Source organism: Bos taurus, chromosome 14, assembly GCF_002263795.3.
Source record: "Bos taurus isolate L1 Dominette 01449 registration number 42190680 breed Hereford chromosome 14, ARS-UCD2.0, whole genome shotgun sequence".
Classification (NCBI taxonomy): Eukaryota; Metazoa; Chordata; class Mammalia; order Artiodactyla; family Bovidae; genus Bos; species Bos taurus.
This window is the reverse complement of record NC_037341.1, coordinates 33881220-33900287: the sequence shown is the minus strand read 5'-3', so window position 1 is coordinate 33900287 and position 19068 is coordinate 33881220. Positions and strand designations below refer to the sequence as shown.

Below are 19068 nucleotides of genomic sequence, written 5' to 3'. Positions count from 1 at the left end.
TATTCCTACTCGAGTGTTAAAATTTGTTGTGGAGGTAATTAGACTCATCTTTGACGTCAGGCTGCTGAAAAATTGATAGGTATCTGGGTGAGCGATTGTACTCATTTTGGAGCAGTGGAATTAATTATAAAACCTGCATAAAGTATCGGGTTCCCTTTTAGTTGAAGGTGCTAATACCTTAAATAATACCACTTCTGTAAAAGCAGCTCTCCTCATACTTGACCAAACTTGGGAACAACTTTTCAACTCTTACTTGTTACATGTCAGGGCATCCAAACATGGGCAATGTTCAAATATTCTCTATATGTAAAAATACACCATGGGTTATTTTTCAGGTTATATATTTTTCAGAGTGAATCACCAATACTTGTTTCAATTCTGACTTTTTAAAGATAATTTCCACAAGTTTTCCATGGCTTCTTCAGATGATTTTTTTTTTTTTAATTTTTTTATGTATTTATGACACATGGAATCTTAGTTCCCTGACCAGGGATAGAACCCACATACCCTGCATGGGAATCGTAGAGTCTTAAGCACTGGGCCACCAGGGAAGTCCCATATTCAGATGACTTTTTTGGAGAGAGAAGAGCATAAACCTCTTAAATAATGGCCATATCACCATGTCCCTCTAATGGGCAGACATTAAATAGCACTTAGGTTTCTAAGTCATGCGTGGTTGACGCCGCTGCTGCTGCTGCTGCTGCTGGAATTAGAGCAATTATGTGGCTGTCCCCTGGGCCATGGCTGCCGTCCCTGTGAGAGGCAGGAATCTGTTCTGGCCGTATTTTTCAGAAAGGCCCTGGGAGTGCGTGTTCTCAGTTCAGTTGCCTAATTAACAAGTAGATGAGACCTTCTACTATTATAAGATTCACTAAGTTACCAAAAATCAATGAATGATGTTCTCTCAGAATATGTAAAGGTCTTTAAGAAACATACACACATCACTTCATACTTTAAAAATAGCTATATATGCTTTTTTTCCCAAGGATATATAATTTTTTTTGCTAGAATCACAGTTTCTGTGTGTTTCTGTTCTCACCAGGAAATTTAAATTTTTACTTTGTATTTGTAAATCACTTAAATATCTAGAGATTAAACGCTTCCCTACTCACCTTTCCTTTTGTTCTGAGAGAAAGCGTAAGTAATAATTACTTATGAAGAAAAGCGTATGGAATATAATATTAATGATTTTCTCCCAGTTTGTGGTATGACTCATCTTAACACAGTCCCTAAAGAGATGGGGTTTGTTCTTTGCTTTGAAACTGGAAATCTAATTAATTGATATTGGATTTCTAGAGTGCCGGTGAATGGAAGAAGGATGGGCTTGCTCTTGGAGCAGCCACCCAGGAGGGAGGGTCAGTAGCAGAAAGATGACGGCCGCATCCTTGGACAGTCTCTTTAATCAGAGCTTTGCATTTGTAACGCTGGGCTATTACAAAGACCTAGAGCTATTTCATGGCATTTTTGTCTTTAGGGGGTGAGGAAGAAAAGGACAGTTTACTGTTTTCATTGTCACTCTCTCAGGTCATAGTCTTTACCTAAAAAGAACAACCTTAATAGTCAAAGTGCAGAAGAACTGGAAAGCAGGGCATGGAGCAGAAAGCTTTTTGTAGGCTCTGAAAATTCAGTTTTATCATCTCTTTTTTCAATGTAAGAGTTCCACCTGTAATAATGAGATTTCATAAGGTTTTGATCATTTGAAAAGATCTGGGATGATCTTTCAGTAAACTGTGGAGTTTACTGAAGGATATTTTTGTGACAGAATATATTTTTATGGTTAATGGATGCAAAATATAGAAAAGTAAATATAATTTGTGACCACTGAGAAAACTGCCTAATTTAAAAATATTAAATAGTATGTTTTAGTATAGTAATGGCTGTTCTTACAGAAGTATAAATATATCTAAGGATTTAAGCTTATTTATATCTGGGACATAAAAATAGCATACTCATTCTTGAAATGCTCCCACAAAATACCAATGTATGTCCGGGTAACATGACAAGATATCTCAAAGGAGTTTTTTCTTCCTCCTATTTGACTCTAAAGCCCAAATGAACTTTGTACGGAGGTAGTAATTACTTCATGAAAAGTACCCAAATAACATAAATTCATGGCCAGTTTAATTTAGATTCAGATTACCTTGGTAAAGCCATATTTCTATGTCTTTTCTATCACTTCATACTATTGAGATTTTAATACTGAGAAGTAGCCAAAGCACAAATCTAATACAGAATTGAATAGATGACAAGTTAACAAAAAGTAAATAAAAATAAATATGTATAGATCTTCAGTGAGGACAGGCATGAAGGTCCCTAAATTCTTTACCCTTTTTTCTTATTTATTTACTCTGTGAGTAGTGAACAGTTCCCATTCTCTGAGTAAATACATGAATAGCATTGTGTGAACACTGAACATTTTAAAAGTTCTCTTGCAGATACTCAGTGGCCTCATCTGGAATTTTCTTTGCCAGTACACTAACATAATTTGAGATTGACCTTGGGAAAATTTTTGTTGTTTTTATTCTGAGTCCAGGATTCCTAAAATTCCAGCTTAGACAAATTGTTGGCCATTATTCCTGAACACTGGTTTCAGAGGCCAGGCTGAGATTTCCCCAGGAACAGACGCCACACAACCGTTGCTTTTGCCATGCACTCACGTATCCCACAGAATCCAACACCACTACAGGGGATGTGAAGTATTTTCAGCTCTGTCCAGCCTTTAAAAAAAAAAAATCTCTTCTTTGAATTTATAGTTCCTCACTGTACAGCCCTAGGTTCTCGTTTGACTCAGTAGATGCCCCCTACCCCTTGCCCCCAGCAAGATGTATCCTCTCATCCCACAAGGATCCTTCATTCCACCTGTACCACAAGCATGACTGGAACACACAGCAGGACACTGAGACACATGGACAGTGTTCTGGCCAGTTTCCTTATGCCAGCCCTGCATTATCTGTGAGTGCCTGTTAGCTGCTGCTTTTCTCCTTTCAAAAATGTTAGAAAGAGGGAAAAAAATGACATGGTTGATCATTGCAGTCTTTCAGGATGATAATTATTTTTATCCAGGCTTTCCAGTAGAGCCCCAAAAAATGTTTTGCCCCCTCTGAATTATCTCTTACATTAAATTTTAGGCCCTTAACCTAAATTATGATCTGTAGATTCCTAAAGATGAAAGAAAATGATAATCTCATGCTCTGTATTTTCTGATAAGCATCAAAAATTCAGCACCTGAACACATTGCTAGAACATTTGGGATACCCCAATCTGAAAGTCTGTCACTGTTTAGGAATCTGCGTGATTGAGTTTTTCCAAGTTTGAATTTTTTAATTCCACAAAATGTTGAATGGATGAGGAAACTTTGGGGTCTTCAGCATGATAATCAGATCCTCAAAATGTAAATATCTCACAAAATATATTGATTGTCTCTGAAGGACTTGGGAAATAAGATACACAGAGGTAACATATAATTCAAGGATTATTGGCAATGTTTTATCATAACAACTTGAAGTGGACTATGATGTATAAAAATGTTGAATCACTTTATTGCACACCAGAAACTGATTTAATATTGTATATCAACTGTTCTTCAGGTTTTTTTACCAAAGGACTTGGAAATGGGTTATCAGAAACATTGTCACTTTGTATTATTTTGCCCTAAAATGAGGCTGAGGATTACTCAGTCTGCACAGTTTTAATACTCCTGCACCCTGAATGCCACCACATGGAAGACAAAAAGTAAATAAAAGGACTGTGGGACATTTATAATGTCTACTACATGACTTTTGCGATTCAGTAGTCGTCAAACTCAGGGATCCTTTAGGCCTAAACCTGCAGAGACTTCACAGGGGAGGGCTGTTAAATTAGAGGAAAAGTAGATGAAGCAGCAGCTGACGGTGCCAGTCCTGTCCCCGGACTGATGTGGGGAAGGGAGCAGAAACTGAAGAGAAATATACAGCTTCACAGAGTGAACTGGGGCTGGGGGGAGTATGCCCCAATATGTATTTATTTGGGAGTTATTTGGTAATGAAAAAATTTCCGGGAAAAATGGGGAGGGGGGAAGAGGAGTACCTGAGATCCCGCCTGCCCCAGGTGAGAATGACTCAAGAGCTGGGCTGAGACCAAGCCAGCAGCTAGGGGGAGGGACCTACAGTCGAGAGTTGGGGAGGGCAGCAAGGAAAGATGAAGGGAGGACTAGCACATCCTCACATGCTGAGTTATAAAGGCTAATAGACAAGCCACAGCTCTATTTATAGCCAGTCACAATTATTCAGATCTAAGCAGGTGAATCAGGAATGTCGCAGAGTCACTGAGAAAACAGATACTCCCTGCTTCTGACCTCTGCCTCTGGAACTCAGTCAGGAAGAGCTAAGACAGATATGCTAGTAGTAAGTTATATTTCTAAGTTACTTATGGGTTGTTTTTTTTCCTTGTTTTTACCTGTGCTGCACGATACGTGGGATCTTAATTCCCCAGCCAGGGATTGAACCCATACCCCCTGAATGGGAGGCTCAGAGTCTTAAACACTAGGGAAGGCCCTTACTTTCTGGTTTTTAAAGTGTGTTTTACATATCCCATTTACTCCTGTCATAGCACATGAAGCAAGAAGGCAGGAACTAAGGCCTCCAAAAGTTGAAGTTACATGCTCTGACTTGTACTAAGTGGCTGAGCTGAGACTTGAACTACACAGGCCCTCTTCCCTTTCCCACTGATACATATGCAGGTGGACAGTTTCCATCAAGATTTGGAGGGCCTGCATAATTCCTAATTATTTTCTATAGGCTCCCAGGTACAAATTAACCTTTACAGGTTTTCACAAATACTGTGTAAAATCTTCTGTTACAAAAAAAAAAAGAAGCAGAGTCTGCTAAGTTCATGAAAGCAAGTTGATTCTGAGTACTGAATTGATTTAGAGTTTTCTCTGTGGTTCAGTCTCTCAGTCGTGTCCAACTCTTTGTGCCCCATGGACTGCAGCACACCAGGCTTCCCTGTCCTTCATGTTCTTCACTGTCTCCTAGAGTCTGCTCAAAGTCATGTCTATTGAGTCGGTGATGCCATCCAACCATCTCGTCCTCACAGTTTTCTTAACTTGCATTTAATTACAGAGATAACATGCAGTGTAAACAAGGCTATAATTTATTCCAGGACAAATAATTGGCACATTGTGTTGTGTTGTTTTCTAACAAATTGTTGAGATGTATCTTGTTATGCTTTAAACTTTTCTTGGTGTTCTCGAAATAACCCACTTGCATACACATTGATGACTGTGCATCTGTTTCTTCCACAAGCCTTTTCCATGACGGCATGTCTTCCCAGGCCTGGCGGGAAGTTGCTTCACCCATTTGAGTCCAGGAGCCCAGACCATGCATCTCTGAACTAGATGAAAGGGCTGCCATCGAAATTCTCCGAGTGCCTGATAGGGTGTCCCGCTCTCTGCCTCATGTCGTTAAGCACCTTCCTCCAGGGAGGGGCCAGTCTTTCTGGTTATTCTAAATGTGAAGGTGACAAGAGGTGGGACAGTCCAAAAGCCACAGGAGTGTCCCATGGAAGCAGCAACAGTGGTCAGGACTCGTTTTTATTCCTTCAGACACATCTCTGATTTCTCTCCCGAAGTCTGAACTACAGACTCCCGGTCAGTCATCCCTGCCTGGGGAGTCTGCAGAAAGCCCTAATTGTGCTGCAGTATATAACAGTTTTGCAGTCTTTAAAAAAAAAAAAATGCTTGTTGGGGACTGGCATGAAACCTCTAAACTCATTTTATTGGCAGCCTGAAAGGGGCTCTGAGCCACAGGTCCTGGAGGTGAAAAGTTAATGTTCTGGCTCCCGCTTCCAGCAGTTTCTCCCGTGCCATGGCAGCGGGGATGTTCTCTAGCTCTTTTACAGTCTGATCTGATCCTGCTGAAGATTTTTTTTTGAAGTCATAACAATAAAAATGTTCTTGTGTCACTCTGTCCTTGAAATAGAATGCCAGTTAATTCACACTCGTGTTTGTTGCAGAGAAAGCAGCAGCTGCCAACATCGATGAAGTGCAGAAGTCAGACGTATCGTCTACCGGGCAGGGGGTCATTGACAAGGATGCACTGGGGCCGATGATGCTGGAGGTATTTCACCCTGCTGTTGATCTTCCCAGTATTCCGTTTAATCTTTCAGTGAATGCTGCTGTATTTAAAATGGACCACCAAGAAGGTCCTACTATATAGCACAGGGAACTCTACTCAATGTTATGTGACAGCCTGGAAGGGAGGGGAGTTTGAGGGAGAGAACAGATACATGTATACTTATGGCTGAGTCCCTTGGCTGTCCACCTGAAACTATCACAGCATTGTTAATTAGCTAAACTCCAATCTCAAATAAAAAGTTTAAAAAAAAAAATTCACTTTTAAGTGAATATAATTTAAGGCTAATCCACATTTATTTTTCACTCTTAAGATGGAAGTACTGCTGACCTCTTGAGCTTACTAATATGTATCTAAAATTTACTCCTGGTTCCAGCTTACATACCTTTCAGATTGATAATGTAGAATTAAATTAACTAGATTAGAATATAAATTTGACCAACTTTAAGTGCTTAAAGTTCATTAAAAAATGAATGCTTGAGCATTCATTTTACAAGCACTCATGTTCACATGTCCTGTTAAATTCTGTGATACATTGTGTTTTGAAATGTTGCCAGAATTCTTAGATTTTCACCTGTGCAAGTACAGATAATTATGTATACAGGCTAAAATTTGAGAACCAAATGGAGGTTTACACTTTTTATTTATGCTACATGAATCTAGATTATTGATTTCATGAAGACAAAAATTGAAGTAATATTCAGAACTTTTAAGATAAGCATCACTGCAATGGGTGATCTTAACTGCCATTTCTTTTGGGGGGGGCCAACTTTTTTTTAATTGGAGTATGATATGTAATTGTTTTACAGTGTTGTATTAGTTTCTGCTGTACCACAGTGTGAATCGGCTGTGAGTGTACATATATCTCCTCCTTCTTGATTAACTGCCATTTCTTTATTAACTTTAGGAGTTTTCATGACCAGACTACTATCTAGAATTTGTTAAGTCCCACTTTCTTATTTTATTAACCCAGTACAGTATTAAGCATCAGATTCTTTGCTATACCTATTCCAAAATTAAAATTCAGGATGTAGGCTATGGTAAGATGAGGGGAAAAAAATGTCAGTGAATATATAACAAGAAGCAGAGGAGCCCTGAGACATAAATTATGTCAGTTCTCAGGATAATTTACTCTGCTGATGATATAATGAGATTGAAAATTATCACATGGCCAGAAGGTCTGCAGCATTGCCATTGTAGAATTGCTTCACTGGCAGCCGCCGCACATATAGAAGAAATTAGGATTTTTAAAGCAAAGATAACCAGTTGGCGCATAAGATGATTTTTATTTTTAGAAAGTCTAATTCTGTGAAAATCTACTGTATAATGGGGCTAGGGAGACACAGAAAAAATGTAAAGATTGTCTGACCCAGTCTTTATTTTTAGAGATGACAAAATTTAGCGCTTGGGACTACCCTGCTGACCAAAAGACTTTAAAGGACCCTATGTTGGGCCCTGCTTATTTCTCTTTCATCACTGGCTTGAAAACACGTAATGACAATTTTTAGAGAAAAAGTGAAAACAGACTTAACCTGATTTTCCAGAGTTGACAAGGCACTGGAAGGCCAGAGAGTGCTGCTTCCTACTTGGTTCTTAGAAGCAGCTGAGAAAACCCTTAACTAGGTGGACTCTTAGAATTCGATGAAAGAACTGGAAACAAAATTCATTTGGAAATGATGGGGAATTTTAAATATTACAGTTAGGAAAATCCGGTATACCTGTGTTTATTACTTACATTGGGGATGACTTAAAGTGGGGTGGAAACTCTTGGGAAGATTTTCAAGGCTTCTAAAAAGAGATGCTGGCAGTAACCACAAGGCTGTGACTCAAGCTGTCTGAGAGCAAGCTCATTAATTGCAGAAATCAGATTGCTAGATGTCAGCGGGTCTTATCTCATAAGATCAAATCCACATTTTCACTGTTGCAAAATAGTCTTCTGAGAATTCAGTGCATTGAGCAAAACACCTGTGTAGCAGGACTTCAGTGCTAAACATGTGAGAGATAATGCTTTGAATCTAGAGACTTAAGGTTTGAATTTGCATCTTTTCCCTGTTAACATGTAATAATTTAAACAGAGAAAACTTGCTCTCATTGAGCCATTCTAGGCATAGATGCACACTCATGCTTACATCATAGCATAGTAGTTGCTAGGCAACAAAACTAAATGTCAGGTTTTTTCATGACAGCATATCATAGTAAGCTTTAAGAAAACAAATAGTTTTATAAGGTGAAAGAATTTCATCTTTCCACTATATCTTTACCATTGTATAAAGCAGTAGGAAGCCACGTGCACTTCCAAAAGTGACCCGTAGATAATATTATCATGACAATCCCTGTTGAAGGTATATTTAAAGCTGTGAGTTTAAAAGAACACTTAGTACATAACTAATCAACTGACTTACTTCCTGACCTCCCTCCCCACATACCCCATATACACATGTGCACACACTCACACAAGGTTTCCAACAGTTGATGCCAACCTATCATGGAAAGCTATTTACACAGTCTTGCTTTGGCTTGCACATTGTTTACACCAATGGGAACAGCACAATGAACATTTAAGAAGAGCTTAAAACAAAATGGTGTCTGTTATGTGTGTGTGTATACATATATGTACACATATACATACATACACATATGTATATATTTTAAGAGCTTTTTATTGGTGCCTTGTGGTCGGTTCTAATTTGAGAGAGTGTGTAGTTTTGTCATGAAAATAGAATTAAAGGTGAAATATTTCAAAGAAAGCTCACAGAATAAGAGCCTGTTAAATAATAACTTGAGGAAAAAGTAAAACACTATGCCTCAGTCATGCACATTGTTATATTGGTGTGTCCATGAAACATCCATGTGAAAAACCAGTAAATACACAGCCTGAAGAAACTGGCATGAACTGGGTGGACCCCTTGGCCCTGATCCAGGGAATGCCTGGTCACTATCAAGCCTCATCCAGTCCTAATCTCTCCCTGATCCGTAAAACAGCTCTGGCAAATGAGCATCAAAAAGGGAAAGGAGGCAGAACTAAGAGAAACTCACTGAGCGCCCAGACTTTGCATTGTCCAACAGCCGTGACAAGTCGGCGCTCTAGGTCAACACTGGGGAGAACTCTGCCACCTGGGAATCAAAGCACAAGCTTTGGAGGCAGTCCACCCGGATTTGTATCCCAGCTCTGGTTGCAAGAGCTTGGGCAAATCACTTACCCTCTTTGAGTCTCAATTTTTCCTTCTTCTGTAAATTGACAAAGGGAAACCATTCCTTCCAGAATTGTAAATGTTAAAATGACCCAGTGGGAAATTCCCTCGCAATCCAATGGTTAGGACCCTGTGCGCTCACTGCCAAGGGCCCTGGGTTCAATCCCTGGTCAGGGAAGTGAAATCCCACAAGCTGCACAGCACAGCCAAAAAAATAAATAAGTAAAAATAAAATGACACAGTGTGTTTAAGGCTCATTAAATGTGTCGATATAATGATAGCAAAGTGAACCATGCACCCATCACAGGAAAAATGCTCTTGCTCTCTGGGTGATTTAGGAACCCACATCTTAACAACTTGGAGAATAAAGAAATACAGCCAGGCACAGTTAGTTAACTTTCTTTCCCTCGGGGTTAGAAACCTAAACCCCAAGGCCCTGTGTAGTCTCAGCCAGAGGTCCCCAGGAAGACGGGTTTGTCACATCAGACACACACTTCCCAGAACCTTCCCCCATGACACCAGACAATCAAGGATTGGCGTTGCTTAAAAAGATCTGAGATCATTTTCAGTTCTTTCATTTAAGACTTGGCAGCTTGGCAAAATTTTCTGATTTTTTTTTTCCTTGGCATTTATCCTAAAACTGTGGGAAATTACCAGTGACTTCTCCCTCGCATTGTATTCCATGAGGAACTACACCAAGGAAAAGTAATAGCTCTGAACTGGATCAGTAGCATACGAGTTGTTCTCCCCCTTGCGGAGTACATCCATCTCATTCGGAAAATACAGATAAATGCCTGCATACTCTTAACGTAGCAGTAATTATCTCCTGATAAAGTAACAGAATGAGTGTTTGTCATTTAGTTTATGACAAGAAACCCTGATGTAGGCTCTGTCCCATTTTCTAAGATGGAATCATCTCACCAAGAAAAATGTGTTTGTTGTTTCTGAATGCGAGGAGAGGTGGGAGAGAGATCTCTTCTTCTCCATGAGGGAATCATGTTTCCCTTAAAAGGACCGTTCCCTTCATAACAGTTGCACGTGACCGTCCGCTGCAGTCTTTCTAACAGAGTTTGTGCCTCTTCCCGTAGGCCCTTGACGGGTTCTTCTTTGTCGTGAACCTGGAAGGCAACGTTGTGTTTGTTTCAGAGAATGTGACACAGTACCTAAGGTATAACCAGGAAGAGCTGATGAACAAAAGTGTCTATAGCATTCTGCACGTTGGGGACCACACTGAATTCGTCAAAAACCTGCTGCCAAAGTCCATAGGTAAATGAATGTCCTCCGGGTCTCCGCTCACCACCCCACACCACCCCACCCCCACATACATCGTCTTGGCCGGCGGGAGGTGAAACAGACTCTTTTCTGTCAGTCAGGGATAACAGTAACTGGGGAGTGTTTTAAGAGATGCTTGTGTTAAATGTTTTAAGCTTAGAAGTCATGGAGAAAAGCCCATCTGTAGATATTGGTCTATGAATGATCGTTTTGACCCTATATTTAAAGTAAGTGAAAGGACTTCAGATGGAAAGCAGTATATGGCAACTATTTTCATGGGGTTTGTTTGGTGATTTTTTTTTTCAAGACAGTGCCCAATTGCCTCCCACCCTACCCAGTGCCAGCCGACTCTGTTTGTCCTTTTTCTCCATGACCACTTAAGAAGTAGAAGGTCACGAGAAGCTTGAGATTGAGTTTATTTTGAGTCCCGGCTTGTGAAGAGTATGATGTGGGTGTATACGACGTTCTAAAAATAAAATGTGAAGGAACAAGTGGTGTGTCGCGGTTCGGATGCTCTCTGCCTGGGAGCCCGAAGTGGGCTCTTTGGCTTCACAGACTCTCATGGCTCTGCAGGTGACACGGCCGTGTACTGCCTCCTTCCCCACCCACTGCTGCCCCTTCCTGCCCTCCTCATCTTGACCTGGAGATGCTGTCCAAAAGCGTCCGTGATTATAAAGGGCCATATTTTAAAGTGGGTGGTTCACTGTATGGGCCCACCTCAGTGGCTGCTTGGGGAGCATAACTGTTCCCACTCACTAAATGCTCTTTTTTAATATTCTCACTTAAACTGATGATGCTAAGAACATCTTCATGGCTAAAAAGAAGTGCATATTTTAGTAGAGAATAAATTCAAGTCCTGAGTTAGCAAATGTTTTTGTTCCTTTTCTTAAAACTGTTTATACTGGCTGGTCTCATTGTCACCACAGTAAATAGGAAAAGGCCCTTTCACATTCCGTTATGGCTAGCTCTTCTTTTAATAGGATAAACCCTTTGTTTAAAGTGACTGCAACAGTAATACAAAATGTGAGATCCTTCTATTATATCCTGTAGTAAATGAACAAGAAAATGGGATTTCTTGTTTCAAATAACTAGTATTTTCAAATCTCTTCAGTAATTTTATGACTTCCTCAAAGGACCTGTACTTGTTAATTCAATATTATTATTTATTCACTTGTCTAAATAGCTCTCTGCCTTACATTATATTGTATTTTTTTATACTTTCAAATTACTTATTAACCTGAGTTAATAAGAGGTCCTTTTTCCTTTGATTACTCTATGTAGTCTCCTTTATGTAAATAAGCTTTTAAGAATATTGATGGTAAAATAAACTTTTCAGATGTCTATATAAAGCTAGCTGTGGTTCCTTCAGTAAAACAGTTTCTTGCAGTTAACTTGATATTTCCTTTTTCTCTCTAGGATTTGTTTCCTTCTTTCCGCCTCTGCAGCCCAGTGTCTGTGGGGTTAGCACTGTGGGACCTAATTGGTCTTTCAAATGTTTTCTAGCTAGTGACTTTTGAGAGTGCTTTGCTTATCTTATGACTGGCCCGTTTTTATTTCTCTTTTTGGTTTCTCTAATGCATCTGAAAAAAAAACATGTCTTTCTTCTCTTACATCACCTTTTTCTTGAATTAATATATAAGTTTAATATATTGGTATTAAATTCCTAAGTATTGATAAGAAAATAGAAGACATAGTATAGTAGTATTTCACTGAAAGGGAATAAATGACATTAGCAGTGTATTCTCAAGATTATTTCAGTCTTAATGAAGAAAAAAGATACAGCCCAATTACAGATTATACACTTCAAATTTTGGTGAAGTTTTAGGGAAGAGGGGTCAGTAAGAAGCAACAGGACCTCAAGCCTTGGGGCAGGAGTACATGTGGGTAGGAGACGTGGAGACGTCCTGGCCTTAAGACGAGGTAGCAGGTGCAGAGATGTGCATGTGGGACCGGGGAGGGACAGTGACGGGGGCAGGTCTTGTGCTCAGCAACGTGAAAGGTCCAGCTGGATGGGTAAGAGGGGGCTGGTGAGAAATCAGGGCCTGAGCTCGGAGGGAAAGGGTCCGGGTGAAGACTAACCAGTGTGATAGACATTTGAGATTCCCACGAAGTTTCCCAAGAATTCACCCAGTCATTCTTCCCCCTATAGATTTCGAAGTTACTTAGAAAAGTGTAAACACCACATGAAAGTAAAATCACTGCGTGTTTCCTACCCCGTTTTGATAACTTGGCGGAAGCCAGTCTAACACTAGTTTCTTCACCCTGTTGGCTTGCTTTTGCCTTTTGCTCAGTGAACGGGGGAGCTTGGTCCGGCGAACCTCCCAGGCGGAACAGCCATACTTTCAACTGTCGGATGCTGGTAAAACCTTTACCTGAGTCAGAAGAGGAAGGTCATGATAACCAGGAAGCACATCAGAAATACGAAACTATGCAGTGCTTTGCTGTCTCTCAACCAAAGTCCATCAAAGAAGAAGGAGAAGGTAGGGGCCACTTCTCTTATGTTAGTGTCATGTATTCCTGTGCTACTTCTTTCACACTTAATAATCTGAAACTAGAGGCCGCACAAAGGAAAATACAGAGGCAGTTCCTTTGTTCTTTTCACCTACTCAACAATTCTTGTGCTCAGTTTAATTATCAAGTCTTTAAAACTGCACTATCCAATAGAATTTTCTGCGGCGAGGGCAGTGTTACGTGTCTGCAGCCTCCAGAACAGCCACCACTAGCCACGGGTAGTTGTTGAGAATCTGAAATGTCAGTAATGCAACTGGGGACCAAATTGTCTATTTTGTTAAGTCTTCATTTAAATACCCCGTGTGGCTAGCAGCTACCCTGCCAGAACAATTCCACTAGTATTGAACCTCTCAGGGATCCTAGGCATCTCTGAACATCTGCAGCAAGGTCCAAGCCACACCTTAGAAAACACCCATGGTACAAAGAACATCTTTTGTATACTTCCGAGGGATTAATGAATTTTGTGCGGTTTGTCTATGGATGCTGCATCCAGAATAAGAGAGGATGGAGATGGGAGTGGGAGTGGGAGACGAGTTCCAAACTGTAAGCTCTTAGGCGCTTCCTTTTAAAGAGATACTGATATAGTGTCCACCCCTATGCCTTCTGAGGAGATTGCTCTACACCTCTGAGACTGTCACTGTCTACGATATGGGACAGTGCTGAATATGGCCTCCTGTGTGTGTAGCAGAAGGGAAAGAGCCGAGGCCCGTCAGTCAGTAGAAACTTTGCAGGCTTTATAATCAGACAGGCCAGGTCCTACATCAGCTGCATATCAGCGCTGACTGTGGGCAAGCTTCTCAACCTCTCTGAACACCCACGTATTCTCTTAACCAGTGAAATCAACAATTCCAGTATCACAGTGTAATAAGGATTAAATGAGCATGCCTGTACCATGATTGGCATAGATATTTAATCCTCTTTTCAAAAAATATGTAAGTAATTTTTAATTTAAATTTTATTGGAAAGGAAGTAATTGAGCTGTCACAGATGATACATAGTTTTCAAAATTAAATTTTTACGTAGAGATGGAATGTCAAGCTGTTTTATTCTCCTGTATGCAACAGAGTAAGTGCTGCTAATTCATCTGTAATATTCTAAAGCCATATTCTATAGCTAAGCTAATTTATGGTTTTGTGCTGTATATGTCAACATGTTTGTCCGTTTAAAATCTGATTCTGAATGTTTACATAGTATAGCATAAGAGTAGGGTTTCTGAGCCATGGTGCACTCATGTTCAAATCCTCGCTTCCCCAAAATTTTATTTGATGTTGGGTAAGTTACTGAAACTTCATGCTTTGGCTTCTCCTCTGTTAAGTGGAGATAATGCCAGTGCCTGCCTCATAGAGTTGTTAAGAGGATTAAATGAATCAGTAGCCTATAAAGCAGCTAGAAAGATGTCTATCTCATAGTAAGTGCTCAAAAATTTAGCTTTTATTATGTTGAAGATGAGGATTACATTTATGTTTGTGATACTATTATTGGATATGTTTAAAGACATTCTTTCCCAAATTTAAAATCATAAATCAGTGACATAAGATATGAAGAGACTTTTTTTTAATCAACCTTTTATCCAGCACTTTTGAAATTGAAAGGGCTTGCAGTGTGCTCTGCGTGTTACAAGATAAAACACATCCTCCCTGATCTCCAGAAGTGAACACAGACACATAAAACAGTTGAAGTAGGGTAAGGAATAAATGCTTAGCATCAGTTGTGTGAGATCCTAGCCATGGCCAAGAAACTAAACTTGAGACACACTGCATTTTCTAGGATTTGTTCTCTGAATCTGAGTCTAGACTCTTTATATACTTTGTTTTAAATTGCATATTGCCATTGTAGGAGCATCAACATAGTTCAGGAGAACGTATATCTAGTTTTCCTATATCTTAATGAACCTAAAACTCAAAGAGAAAACCCTTGACAGTTTCAGTTGTCATCATTTGTAGGCTTTATTAAGAATTCAGCTGGTTGTTAATATCAGCCAGTTAGTAAGAACGGGTTCCATTCATTTCCACCACTGGGGAGATGCTTTCGGATGGTCACCTGTAGTATAGCAGATGCGCATTCATCATGTGTCGTGTGGCTTCAGCAGTTTATCCTCAGCTCCCCATATCTCAGCCTCCCCCAGCTGCTTCCCACTCCAGGTGAGGACCAGAGGTACATAGTGTCTCGTTGCTCTCTCCCTTACTGACCTACAAGGTTGTGCTGTCATAAGTGCATTTGATTTTGTTTGAAACACTACAAAAGACTCCTATGATAACCATCAATGTATGTGATTGAAGATTTGCAGTCCTGCTTGATTTGTGTGGCTAGAAGAGTTCCCATGAAGGAGAGACCAGCTCTTCCCTCATCAGAAAGTTTCACTACTCGCCAAGATCTCCAAGGTAAATTTTCTCAGCAGAGAAGGGCAAAGAAATCATTCTAGGATACTTAGGTGTTTGTCAATGCAAAGAATGGTCTAGAAGCTGATGAAGAAGCTGAGCACAGCAGCTGCTGCTGGGGCAGAAGCTAGAGGTGGGGTGGTGGGGGGACACTTCTTCTCACCTTCTACCTTCCTGGTCCATGCACTTACGCTACCTATTCCTAAAGAAATCAATTTTTATCTTTTTAAGATTTAACTATTTCTCTAAAGAATAGATCAGTGTGTAGGTCAAATGCTCACTGTTGTTTACTAGGCAAGATCACGTCCCTGGACACTAGCACCATGCGGGCAGCCATGAAGCCAGGCTGGGAGGACCTGGTGAGGAGGTGCATCCAGAAGTTCCACGCACAGCACGAGGGGGAGTCTGTGTCTTACGCAAAGAGGCATCATCACGAAGGTAACGATCTCCCAGTGATACTCCTCTTGAAGTTCATCTTGCTGATGAGCACTCTCTCTGCAACAGTGATTCCTGAACCCACCCTGGGGGCTTAGATCTGGTGACTCTTGCCCAGGACTGTCGCCATCTGAAGGGAAATTGAATAGGAGGAACTGTAGGGTTAAGAGCGTGATGAAGGAAGTCAAATTGAAGATGATAACCTCTCACAAAGGCAGATGAAAGGGAATGAGATCATTTTCTTCAATGCTCTGGCTTTTAGACATGTAAGACGGTGCTCTCAGGTCCCCTCTAATAGCCAAAAAGAAAAAACCACCTGAATCATAAGGATACTGTGAAAATAAGAATGAAAGGAAATTTGCAAGAACAGGTGAATTCCTGGTAGAGGTGACAGTGGGATCCTGAGGCCCACCGCCGCCACCACCTTCCAGATGAAGTCTAAAAAGAGACGTCGCTTCTAGAAAGAGATGAAGTCACTTGTCTGGGGTCATACAGTTGGTTAATAGGACACCTGGAGCTCAGCCCACAATGTCAGAGTCGTCTTTCAGTAATAACAGCAGCCCTCTCTGAGCACCTGGCCTCTGCCCTGGCATTGGCCCCCTTCCTGTGGGCTGCTTGATCCCCACGGTCCACCCAGGGACGTGGGTGTTTGCCTCCCACGCTGTCGATGGGGAACTGATGCAGGTGACACGGACCCAGGAGCCTTTGATTAGAAAGTGTGAGCCCTGGAGGGACCTGAGGGTCGTCCTGGCCATCGCTCCACCCCACTACTCCCACTGCTGTTCTGCAGCGTCACTTTTTCTCAGGTGCATTCTGGTCTTTTGCTAAATTGGCAAGAACAAAGGAAAAGAACATCCTTTCTTTAGTGCTTATTAAGGACTCCATCGTGGAGGGAGATACTTTTCACTTCCAGCCTTCTGACCCTTCTCTCGTGGGCCCCGCGTGTCCTGGTTGGGGCACTTGGTTACCAGCATGGATTCCATCAGAGCCACGCTGCCTTTGAGGTACGGGGCCCTGTGCTTTGTAACTGAGTTTGGCAAATTGTCTCCAAATTTGCAGAAAATTTTATAACTCAGTATTGAAAATGCAGTTTTAGTTTGTCATCTTCCATCTAAGGTGCATCCATGACTGTTGTTGCTGTTCACTTGCTAAGTCACGTCCGACTCAGATCTCACGAACAGCAGGACACTAGCCTGCCCTGTCCTGCACTATCTCCTGGAGTTTGCTCAGACTTTTGTCCGTTGAGTCAGTGATGCCATCCAGCCATCTCATCCTCTGTCGCCCCTTTCTCCTCCTGCCCTCAATCTTTCCCAGCATCAGGGTCTTTTCTAATGAGTCGGCTCTATGCATCAGGTGGCCAAAAAGTTTTGGAGCTTCAGCTTCAGCATCAGTCCTTCCAGTGAATATTCAGGACTGATTTCCTTTAGGATTGACTGGTTGAATCTCCTTGCAGTCCGAGGGACTCTCAAGAGTCTTCTCCAGCACCACAGTTTGAAACTCTGGCATTTATCAATAGTGTTTGTATGTTAAAAAGTTTATGCTTTTAAGATTGCTTATGAAAAAATACAAGTCATGGTAAATAACCTGTATTTTTTTTTCATCCTGTTTATCCTTTTTATCTTCTTCATCCACATTTCTTAGAAATAAGCACTAAATCCAACCATTTGTGTCTTCCAGCATTTTTCTTTAAGTGCGAAAGAAAAAGAGGAAATAAAGATGCCACATTTGACAGAAATAAATAACTTACCTGCCATTTCACTAGATCTGGTTTAAAATAAAAAAAAACAGTAACAAAGAATAAGAAATCCCCCAGCAACCGTGTTCAGGGTCCTTGGGCTCTGAGTAGCAATGCCCCATGTTTAATCCTGTGGCTTCCTGAACTCCTTACACAAGGGTTTACACATATGTACTAGGCACAGCGCTAGGTTTAAACAGAGGGGACCCACTGAAAGGAAACTCTACCATGTATAAAATGCATTTCATCCAAGTGTATGAAATAAGTTGGATTGCAGGTAATCATTAGTATTGAATAAAAATCTACCAGAAGACTTTGTTTACATGGAGGAGCTTCCTGAATGTGTTCAGGGGCTTGCTGACACAAATCTGCTCAGTGGAAGTTCTTGATGTAGACGAATGGTAATGGAAAATCTCAAAGGATCACTGCCAAGGTCGGATAAAATTCTGAAATTATAAGCCACTGGAAATACGAGTCCTATTATAAAAATGGTATTTCTGCTGCCGTTGGCTGGCATACTGAGTATGGAAAGCCAGATGCGCATATGTACAGTAATTTGTTTCCAGTACTGCCACTTCAGAGGAATCATGCAACAGTTGGTAGCAGAAAGTGATACCTAAATACTCTGTGTCCCTACCTGGAACTGAGCAGGGGGTTTACCAGGGAAATTGCTCAAAGTGAAATTTTACCAACAAGTCTGAATCTTCATTGTATGTCAGTACCTGCTCGTGTGTGTGTGTGTGTGTGTGTGTGTGTGTGTGTGTTTCGGTAATTTCGTGGAATGATGAATGTACTTGGTCACTTTGGGACTGACTATTCCACCCACAAAATTTGTGCTGAGGATTATGTGGTAAAAAATGGCAGTCGTCTTAAAATGGTTTAGGAGGTAAGGTAACTAAACCATGTGGCTGAATCAAATGTTCTTTTTTTTAATATGCAGTATTTGACAGCTTTAAAATGCAGTTGTTTTAAAGATAAATCTGAAATTTCGAGAGAAATTATTTTAGCTTAGTGTTATATTTTCTGCTGTAGTCCTGAAAATGGAAATAACTGATGTCATTATCCAGATGTTAAACCAATTCCGTGTCACTCAGAGTTGTGCTTTTATTATTTCCGTTTTCTATTTAGCCTTCTTTTTTCTCTGAAAAGATCCCTGTGGTTGTTTATGTTTTACTTCCTGTTGCCCTGACCACAGAAATAATATGTCTTACACACTGAGAAACAAAATTGGAGAATGGTACTATGATATAATGGATTAAATAGTTTGTAACTTCAAGATGAATATTCAGAGGCTATATTCAGTGTCATAAGTTTTACATAATATTTACTATTGTATTAAAGAGAAATTAAAGGCACATTGTACCCTTTAGAGGTAATCCTGTTTATAACACCATATTACTTCCTAACGTTTCAGACAAATCATTGCAAAACTTTTT

The 19068-nt window shown here is 40.5% G+C and overlaps 1 protein-coding gene across 15 annotated transcripts in view; it reads left to right on the top strand.

Annotated features, from left to right (window-relative positions):
- The window catches only part of NCOA2 (nuclear receptor coactivator 2), a 285109-nt gene that overhangs the window by 219692 nt on the left and 46349 nt on the right, over positions 1-19068 (top strand). For all 15 annotated transcript variants that reach the window (XM_025001844.2, XM_025001838.2, XM_025001842.2 and 12 more), the window contains 5 exons: positions 5992-6095; positions 10390-10567; positions 12865-13053; positions 15364-15465; positions 15757-15900. In XM_025001844.2, coding sequence (XP_024857612.1) covers positions 5992-6095; positions 10390-10567; positions 12865-13053; positions 15364-15465; positions 15757-15900 — 717 coding nt within the window. The remainder of the gene's footprint in view (positions 1-5991; positions 6096-10389; positions 10568-12864; positions 13054-15363; positions 15466-15756; positions 15901-19068) is intronic.